General features: G+C 36.2%; 1 protein-coding gene across 1 annotated transcript; it reads right to left on the bottom strand.

Moving 5' to 3' along the window:
• Positions 1-2175: 2175 nt before the first annotated feature.
• desi1a (desumoylating isopeptidase 1a) lies at positions 2176-5828 on the bottom strand. The gene is made up of 6 exons (XM_079818271.1): positions 5442-5828; positions 4778-4799; positions 4453-4522; positions 4066-4175; positions 3772-3894; positions 2176-3302 (listed from the first exon to the last, which is right to left on the bottom strand). Exons 1-6 carry the CDS (start codon positions 5530-5532, stop codon positions 3209-3211), a joined length of 510 nt encoding a protein of 169 aa, XP_079674397.1. The 5' UTR covers positions 5533-5828; the 3' UTR covers positions 2176-3208.
• Between the last annotated feature and the right edge of the window lie 4861 nt (positions 5829-10689).

Below are 10689 nucleotides of genomic sequence, written 5' to 3'. Positions count from 1 at the left end.
TTTTTCACCATATAATGGACTTCAATGGGCTCCAAACGGTTCAAGGTCCAGATGACAGTTTCAGTACAGCTTCAAAGGGCTTTAAATTATACCAAACGATGAATAAGGGTCTTATCTAACAAAACGATCAGTTTCTGCGAGAAACCGAGCAGTATTTATGCTATTATTTTACCTCTTTTCAGACGAACGTGATCATCTCTGAGCTCAGCCATTATTTCCGCTAAGTGAGCTCAAAATACGGGCGTGGTCATAGACGTATACGTACCTCGTTAGCGCTTGTACGGATCAATAGAATTAGGCATCTACGATCGATGCCTATCGGATCGATGCCACATAGAACATTATCAATTTCTATTATTCAAATCAGTTAAATGATTGTTATGCTGCATAATCTAGGTCAGCCGGAACCAGGAACATTTCCCATAACACCTGATGTACTCGTTACATCATAAGAAGTTGGCATTTACGCTAATGCTAGTCTCTCTGTTTATCCCGAGGTTTACTGTAGTCAGCCGGATCCAGGCCGTATCCAGATCAGATTGTGGACCTGCGCTAGACACGACCAATGCAGTCCTGAAGTGTCTGCAGAGACCGTGTCAACTAGACTCGCATCTCTGTGACGGCCTCATCAACACGACATCCTCAACAAACCCGTCTCCGGCGTGATGACTTCGATTTTTCAATCAGATGGAACTCAACAAATATTCTGAATATTCTGATCTAATATGACTTCTGACCTGTAATGTTGTCAGAATCATAATCATACACTGTTTGTTTGTTGGCCGGCCAGAGGAGAACTGGCACCCCGACTGAGCCTGGTTTCTCCCAAGGTTTTTTCTCCATTCTGTCACCTGATGGAGTTTTGGTTCCTTGCCACCGTTGCCTCTGTTGCCTTTGGCTTGCTTAGTTGGGGTCACTAAATATTCAACTATATTACTGATCTGCCCACATTGACACTATATGAGAACTGAACTGAGCTATATGACATCACTGTTTTCTCCAGAGCGGCTGTACAGCCGAATCAATTTCTGTTGCATTATCCTGTTATCACTGTAAAGCTGCTTTATAACAATCTGCATTGTATAAAGCGCTATATCAATAATGGTGACTTGACTGGATTGAACAACTCAAATGTAATATGTAGGCTAGCAGCTCTCTAAAGCCAGGGACACACCAAGCCAGCAGTCGGCCATCGGACAACGTCAGGCCGTTTTTGATTGTTCCCCACCACTCAGATATAGTCGGATGTCGCCTGGGTTTTTTGACCAATTTAACATATACAATCATCTTAGCGAACGACTCAGTACAGAAGTGATGAAAGCGAGCAAGTGAATCAAAACTGAACAGACAGAAGGCTGTAATAATTGTAGGAACGTGATCAGCGTGGTTGATATTCAAAACAGTAAGCAAGCACTGCTTTGTTTATGGTTTGCATACCTGCAATCATAGTTTTCCTTTCCCTTTTTGAATGACAAATATAGACAAATATATCTGCTTAAATAGACAGTTATCTCCTTTCACACAAAGGCGCAGAATGCGCATGCTTGCCTGTAGTCTTTTTGGTGTGTTCAGGTGCTGTGTTTTCCCCCAACGCAGGCGACGCGAGGTGACATCACAGTCGGCTTTCATCAGCGCTATAGTTCTTTGGCATCAGTTTGGTGTGTTCCTGCCTTAACAAAGTTTATTGTAAAGCATTATCTATTGTGAAGGGTCATTTCATTATGGTTGATGAAACAAAGTACTCTCTATTAATGGGTAAAGCTACAGTAATGTCTTCAGCTATTGTCAGCTTGAGATCCTTTCTATCTAAACTGGTTTTATCTATAAGTCTATAGTGTATGTTTTATGAGCAGTAGGATAATGTCTCTCTTTTTTTTAGTTATGAGAACCATATTAATCCGCAGTTCATCCGCCGGAGCACAACCAAAACAATGTGTGCCAAAAGTTACATACTGTACCTTTAATGAAAGAAAAAAAAAAATTCTGTCAGTTGAACTCCAGTTCTGTTTTCTAATTAATTCGGTAATTATGTTGATTTCTAAGTAATGCATGTATATGAAAATATACATTCTTGTGGAAATATACATACATTCTATACATTCATAGTGTCATGTACTATGTCTATGTTTGACTTGCAAAAAAAGAGGATAAGAAGAACACACATAAGGGCTCTTTATGTAGACTCAATGCTGGTTCTTTAATGAGGTGACTTCCATTAAAACATATAAGGATGAAGCTTAAACCAATCAGTGCAGTTTAGGGTTTGCAGCAACATTTTGACAATGAGAACAACAAAATAACAAGGGTACAGTCTTTCATCAAACATCTATGTATGTTACATACATCACTTAAATTAACCGATTCAAAATAGGAACATGTTAATAAATAACAACAACAAAGACACGCACTCAGCTATATAACACTGACAACAGCAGCAAACTTTCCTTTCATGAAAATCAAACAAGCGTAAACCATATATAAAAGCATTTCGCTGGGTAAATAAATAGAGAGGACAACATCTTCCTTAAGCATAACACGTATAAATAATTTGTACTTCGCATAGTTATGTTAAAAATGTTACTTGTGACCAAGCTGCCATGACAAAGGCACAGATACATATATATTTCTCTGAATCTGAGCCACATGTGCTGTATCATGGTCCATTCGGTCACATTCAATAAGATCTTCAGAGCAAAAACGAATGCAAGTCATACTGTAGCACATGTGTATCTTTGCCACAAAATTACACAGAAAAATAAATTAATTAAATTAAAGCATCTTTTTTACTTTTTTTGCAATATTAATACGTATAAACTGAAATATTAGTGGGGGAAAACAGCATGAAATGATGTGAAATGAATCAAAACTAGAAAGAGGGGAAAGTTGGATTGTCATCAACAAATAACAAATGACCTTTGCATGTGGTGGGCTGTAGCGATACAAAATAAGGATAGATAATAAAATGAAAACCATAGAAACCAAGAAAAATATGAACCATCAGTGATCCGAGAGGATGATACAAGACCTTGTGCTTGCTTAAAACACTTTAAGCAAAACGGTCTCAAAATATTTGGGCAACTGTGAAAGTGGATCAGAAATTATGTTCATTTTTGAGCCAACTTCATTTACAACAGGGCAAATGTGTTTGTATAAACAAGCCTATGTGAGAATTATTGCATGTGTATGTGTGTGAGATTACAAAGCTGATCTAGCTATGATGATTTTGGCTGCTGATAACATTTCCGCCTGGAGGGGCAATATGTATTGAGTCCAGGATTGGCCGCAACACCTGACCAAATGGCCTGAGAGAGAAAGAGAGAGCATGAAGTACTGTGAAAACTGTGAAATCAACACGCATCTTCTTGCATACATTTTCAGCACTGGAAATGAGAGAACATTACAGTTATACAATCACAAATGGGAGTGGACAATCACATTGTCCATACAATGAAAGGCAATGGAATCCAATGTCGTTATCATATGAACACTTGTGTTTCACAGAATAAAAATCATACATCTGTCTCTAAGATTTTTCTTGCGGACATTTAATCACTTTCACCTCAAATTTCATAAATGAATCAAATTTCATTCATTTCCATAATGCATTCAAACAGTTTACATTTATTGTTCATACTTTTGAGAATAAAGAGACAGAGCTCAAGCTGTTTATTTATTCCCTGTATGTAGTTACTGAATACCTTCCCAAAAATAACCCTGAAAATCTTGAAATATATAAGCCTGTCTGAGCGAGTTTATGTTTAGCATACTCACGTGGAGAGCACTTCAGAGGGCAGATCTGTGATATAGGAGGGAATTTTATTTCCAGTGAGAAACTGGGCCACCTCATTAGTGAACGTGTTACAGTTGTGTTCAAACAATCTGTACTTGTCACCACTGCAGAGAGAGAGAGACAGAGAGAGACCAAACCAGAAAAAGAGGCTTATGAATGCAAGCAGTGCATGTAAAGCATATGTGTGTACAGTACAAAGACTTTATAAGGACTTTAAACTGCAAGAAAGGAATTTTATTTTTTCATTAATAAACAATACTCAAAAACACACTCACCTATATGTTGTCTCTCCAAGTGAGGACAGATAATCCATAAAGATCTCCTCTGTCACCTCTGTATTTCCCAGTTCCACCACTGTGTCTGGAGGTCCGAGCATTGTCCCGCCCTGTAAACACACGCACACACTATGGCACATACTGCCGCCGTCCCAGAACAAATGGACCTCTTAAGAACAATTCTGTTCCAAGGCCATTTAATCTCAACAACCAAAAATAAATGGACAAAAAAAATGTGCTGTTCAAAGCTCCCCATGAACCATAAACATGTAAAGTGAGGGCTCACAAACAATACAATATAGAGCACGTTGAGCATATTTTCAGGCGATATTTAAGTGCTTGTCCTATCTTGAGAAGGACAAGCGTTGAAATGGGTTGTGATTTTACCGGTGGGCAACTAGAGATCCCAGCACCACCATAGAAAAATTCCTCTCCATAGACCACTATAGATGTGTGCCTGTGTTGACATATAACAGGAAATGCATAGAGTTAAATCATATTATAGATATTAGATAAAAAATAATAATTTATACTAAAAATGTACTTTTCATAAATTAAATGCATCTCAAAATGCTTCACAAGCATACAAACATTCTAATTGTAAAATATATATATAGATATTATATAATTATATATTTAACTTATTTATAGATAAAGGATTTTAAACATAATATGTGATAAGTAGAATATTAATTAAAGGTAATTCACTCACCAAATCCCATCAAGCTGTTTTCCTGTAAGAAAGAATGTTTTAAAAATCAGATAATATATGATAGATATTAGTACTATTAGATATGTTCCCCATAATACAGTTAACATGTTTATTATATTCATATATTATATATTTTCAATCTGATGAACCTTAACTGACTAGTGTGCATGTGACACGATTAATTACCATAAAGAACATCATGTTCTAAAACAGTTTGTTCTTTTTGTCATTTATAAACAATGCTAGATAACCGAGATAACCAGGTAAACGGGTCTCGCTGTGAATATAGCTCTTAAGGTTATGTGAAAACTAGATTTTGTTAATAAAAGTGTTTTCATCTATCCGCTGTAACGCGAATTTATAAATCCTAGAACAGTGAAGGCTTTTCCTAAATATTCATAAGCAAAGCCTTCGCCATTGGATGGTAAAAACGCAACGTCAGTATTACATCATTAATAATCGAGCACTAAGTGTTCGCCATTGGAAGGTTACCAAGTAACGTTTGCATCAGCTCATTAATATTCATTAGCCAAGAGTTCTTATAGGAAGTTGGCCAGGCAACGAAGTAATATATATGAGCGAAACCTTCTTCATGGTAGGATTGGAAAATGGAAATGTCTCGGCCCTCATCAATGTAGCGGTAAAGATATACTGCATCACTCACCCAACATTATCGGACTGAGCTGTCTGGCCATTCCCCTCGACAGATCATAAATGAAAAGCTGCACTCCAAACGTCGTGTTGTGCTGATCCATGTTTGTGATGTTGGTGATAAATGCGGCTGACTAGCCTGTCTGCGGTAACGTATATCCTGCAGCTCTTGCGTTACACGGCCTTATAAGATTCACAAATGATCACCACAGTCTGATATCTGAGTTTTTAAATTTCTGAAATATTGTATCTATATCGGACTTTTTGAGAATCAATGGCATTAGGAGGATTTGAGTAAAAAAACAACCATAAGGATAGCAAGATAAATAGGCTATGTCCTTCCAAGTCGTCAATGAAGAAGCGCTTTAATTCAACGGCACGACAGCGCCATCTATTGTATGTGCAAGCGATTACCTCACGACATTATAACCACATGCCCCCGACAAATAAATCAACTGTAATTTCAGTGTATCTTAAATTGTTTTTTATCATTATAGAAGCCCATTGACTGGCTCCTCTATCACCACATTTCTTTCATTACTGTATTTCTTCATCCAAATGACTTACAAAATGAAGACTATGCAAATCAGTTATTACACAACTTCTTATTGTTTTGTTTTTTTAGGTCCAGTTTGACAAATCGTTTTACTGCTCTATTCTTCCTGACTGTCACTCTAATACTGTAATAATGGATGAGCCAAATACTGCAGAAAGAACTTGAAGCAAAAAAATATATTTTTTAAGAAAAATATTTTTTAAGATTATTTTGAAATAAAAAAATGTGATGCCATTGAGATGGAGGTTTTTCTATCTGTCTGTCTGTCTGTCTGTCTGTCTATATATCTATCTGTCTGTCTGTCTGTCTGTCTGTCTATCTATATGTCTGTCTGTATGTCTATCTATCTATCTATCTATCTATCTATCTATCTATCTATCTATCTATCTATCTATCTATCTATCTATCTATCTATCTATCTATCTATCTATCTATCTAGTCTGTCTGTCTGTCTATCTATATGTCTGTCTGTCTGTCTGTCTGTCTATCTATATATCTGTATGTCTGTCTGTATGTCTATCTATCTATCTATCTATCTATCTATCTATCTATCTATCTATCTATCTATCTATCTATCTATCTATCTATCTATCTATCTATCTATCTATCTATCTATCTATCTATCTATCTATCTATCTATCTATCTATCTAGTCTGTCTGTCTGTCTATCTATATGTCTGTCTGTCTGTCTGTCTATCTATATATCTGTATGTCTGTCTGTATGTCTATCTATCTATCTATCTATCTATCTATCTATCTATCTATCTATCTATCTATCTATCTATCTATCTATCTATCTATCTATCTATCTATCTATCTATCTATCTATCTATCTATCTATCTATCTATCTATCTATCTATCTATCTATCTATCTATCTATGTCTGTCTGTCTGTCTGTCTGTCTGTCTGTCTATCTATATATCTGTCTGTCTGTATGTCTATCTATCTATCTATCTATCTATCTATCTATCTATCTATCTATCTATCTATCTATCTATCTATCTATCTATCTATCTATCTATCTATCTATCTATCTATCTATCTATCTATCTATCTATCTATCTATCTATCTATCTATCTATCTATCTATCTATCTAGTCTGTCTGTCTATCTATATGTCTGTCTGTCTGTCTGTCTGTCTGTCTATCTATATATCTGTATGTCTGTCTGTATGTCTATCTATCTATCTATCTATCTATCTATCTATCTATCTATCTATCTATCTATCTATCTATCTATCTATCTATCTATCTATCTATCTATCTATCTATCTATCTATCTATCTATCTATCTATCTATCTATCTATCTATCTATCTATCTATCTATCTATCTATCTATCTATCTATCTATCTATCTATCTATCTATCTATCTATCTATCTATGTCTGTCTGTCTGTCTGTCTGTCTATATGTCTGCCTGTCTGTCTGTCTATATGTCTGCCTGTCTGTCTATCTATATGTCTGTCTGTCTGTCTATCTATCTATCTATCTACCTGTCTGTCTGTCTGTCTGTCTGTCTGTATGTCTGTCTATCTATCTATTAGGGATGCCACAATTCTCAATATAATATTGAACCGCGGTACGGCATTCACCGTTCAATACGCGCTCGTGAATTGCGTTTTTTTTTTAGGTTTTACATTTAATTAATTATTTTTCTACAAATTCTATAATTTGCCTCCATCCCAATATACTGAACAACGCGACATACATTCACATCACACGTTAGTGGAGTTGTACTCACGGAACACTATAGTTATTCACAATCAAGAAAGTTCATTATTTGCATGCGTTTTAAATTATTTGCCAGTTAAATGTTTCATTTGCGTGCTTATGCGTGGTTTTACCATGCGCTTTTCAGAGCGCGCACACTAAACGCCGGTCAAACACGTGATTAATGGACTAAGTAGTCTTATTGCTCTAATCGCCGCTAATACTGTCAAATTCACACAAGGTTAACATAAACAGTCGGTTATGTCTAAAGTCAAAGTAAAATCGCGTGTTTCTGTATATTAGATGCACGCAGGTCTTAAATTGACAGCAGCACAGCCTATAGTGAACACGCTGTCCTTAAAGGGACAGTTCACCTCTAAAATTATGTCATTATTTACTCACTCTAATATTGTTCCAAACCTGTATTCATTTCTCGATGACAGAATTTTCATTTTTGAGCGAACTTATCCCTTTAATGTTAATACAACAACAAAAGACAAAGAGAAAATCACTCACTGCTCTTGACTGAAAACTTTAACAGTAGCTAAGAATCAATGTATATTTTATAGTGAAGTCTATGTATTGTTTTATTTTTACATTTATTCATTCAATTTCATAATGCTGCTGTACTGCTCTGAGCTGCCAGTGTAAATCGTTCTATCTATCTATCTATCTATCTATCTATCTATCTATCTATCTATCTATCTATCTATCTATCTATCTATCTATCTATCTATCTATCTATCTATCTATCTATCTATCTATCTATCTGTCTGTCTGTCTGTCTATCTATATATCTGTCTATCTGTCTATCTATCTATCTATCTATCTATCTATCTATCTATCTATCTATCTATCTATCTATCTATCTATCTATCTATCTATCTATCTATCTGTCTATCTATATGTCTATCTGTCTGTCTATCTATCTATCTATCTATCTATCTATCTATCTATCTATCTATCTATCTATCTATCTATCTATCTATCTATCTATCTATCTATCTATCTATCTATCTATCTATCTATCTATCTATCTATCTATCTATCTGTCTATATGTATGTCTGTCTGTCTGTCTGTCTGTCTGTCTATATGTCTGTCTGTCTGTCTGTATCTATCTCACTGTAAAAAGTTATCAGTTGACTTAAGTTAAAAAAGTGAGGAAACCCGTTGACTTTAAATGCGCAAATGAAAAAAAAACGTTATGGGAATTCGTAAATTCCAAATTTTTTCTTCAATTAGCCTACGCATTGCTTTGTTTACTTAATAATTTTAAGGCAACGGGTTGCCTCACTTTTAGCCTTATCTATCCATCCACCCACCCATCAATTATCTGAAGGAGATGCATCTTATTGAGCATCTTTAAATTTAAAAAGTTGAACTATAAGATCATTTGGAAATTAAATCCTGTGTGGGAACCAAACTGTAAACTGCATAGATCCTCATGGATTTGCGCTCGTTTTTGGATATTCTAAAACGCTTACCGTGAAGAGAAAAAAAGCCACAAATGCGCTGATTCTGTGCCCATTTTGCCTGTATACAGTAGCTATAGCTTGATTCATCAACAAGATGTAGCTATACTGAATTTGGTTCACGGCTGTCTAATACAAGTTTTCTGTGGGAAATGCGTGTAACTTTGGGCGCTGCTTTTATATTCTAGGCTCATGTGCTTGCCTGCATAGTATGCATTATCTATAAGTTGAATACCGAATTTATCCTTCACTTTCACTGTCTTTGTGCATTAAAATTACACATCCGTACATTTTCTGCGTTGATTGTTGGGGAATATCGGCGGATGTCGATTTGATTTAAATCTGGTTGGATCGAATAAACCAAAACAGTGATATATCAGCACGCGAGGGGTGGGGGCTGTGTATAACTGTAAATGAGGGCGCTGGAATTCTCTGGAAATCTGCGGAACTTTCTGTTGGCGCAGATTCCGGGAAGGACTAATTATCAGTGTTATTCAGCGTGTTTCTCGGAAAACACTACTTTCATCCTGTTCTGGTGAATGTGTAGGCTAGATCACGTTTCTACACACAGGGCTTTACATCAGCCTCTGCAATGACCCGAGATTCTTATGTAGCTCAAAAGTGACTCATCGTACTAATACGTCTTTATCGCTCAGAGAGAGACCACCTTTTCCCGTCTTTCATTTCCATTTCTTGGCAAAAACAGTCGCGCTCCTTCCTCAGCGCGCGCGAACTCTCGTGGCGACTCGCTCTCGGTGCAGCGCTAAAGGGACGAACGGAGCTTGGCAAGCCATGTTAACATTTATTCTTTAAAGGGCTAGTTATCCCAAAAATTACAATTCTGTCACCATTTACTGACCCTCATGTCGTTCCAAACCAACGTAGACTTTCGTTCATTTTCGAGCACACAAATTAAGATATTTAAGATATCTCCATTGACAGTCCACAAAGCTACCACTTTGACGTTTTAAAAAAGTTCATAAAGAAATCGTAAAAGTAATCCATGTGAATTGAGCGGTTATAGTTCAAATTTTCTGAAGAGACACAATCGAATATGAAGAACAGATTGAATTTAGGCTTTTATTTACATATTAAACATTCATCAACACACACTGTAGGCTACACTTCAGATATAGTAAACAGAAGCATGCTCGAGGTGAGGTGCAAGAACCCATGAGGTTCATTCTTCTGTGTTATGCAGCATGTTTGAGCTTCTGTTTATGTTTGCTAGTCAATGTTTATGCGAATAAAAGCCTACATTTCTGTTCATCATATAGGCCTAAAGCTATTGAGTCTCTTCAGAAAATGTTAACTAAATCACTCAAATTCAAATGGATTAGTTTTACAATCTCTTTATGAACTTGAAGCAACAGTGGTATTTTCTCTCTCACACAAGCACAACACTCAACACTCACCGTGAGAGAAAAAGAGAGGATTACACATGCCACGGAAAGAGAATCGATGCTGTCCCGACCGTGCCAGTGCTGCATCGTCATTAAAGTTTATCATTTGCATTTTTAA

This window comes from Gobio gobio (genome assembly GCF_949357685.1).
Source record: "Gobio gobio genome assembly, chromosome: 1".
In the NCBI taxonomy this organism is placed as follows: Eukaryota; Metazoa; Chordata; class Actinopteri; order Cypriniformes; family Gobionidae; genus Gobio; species Gobio gobio.
This window is presented reverse-complemented; position numbering and strand designations above follow the sequence as displayed.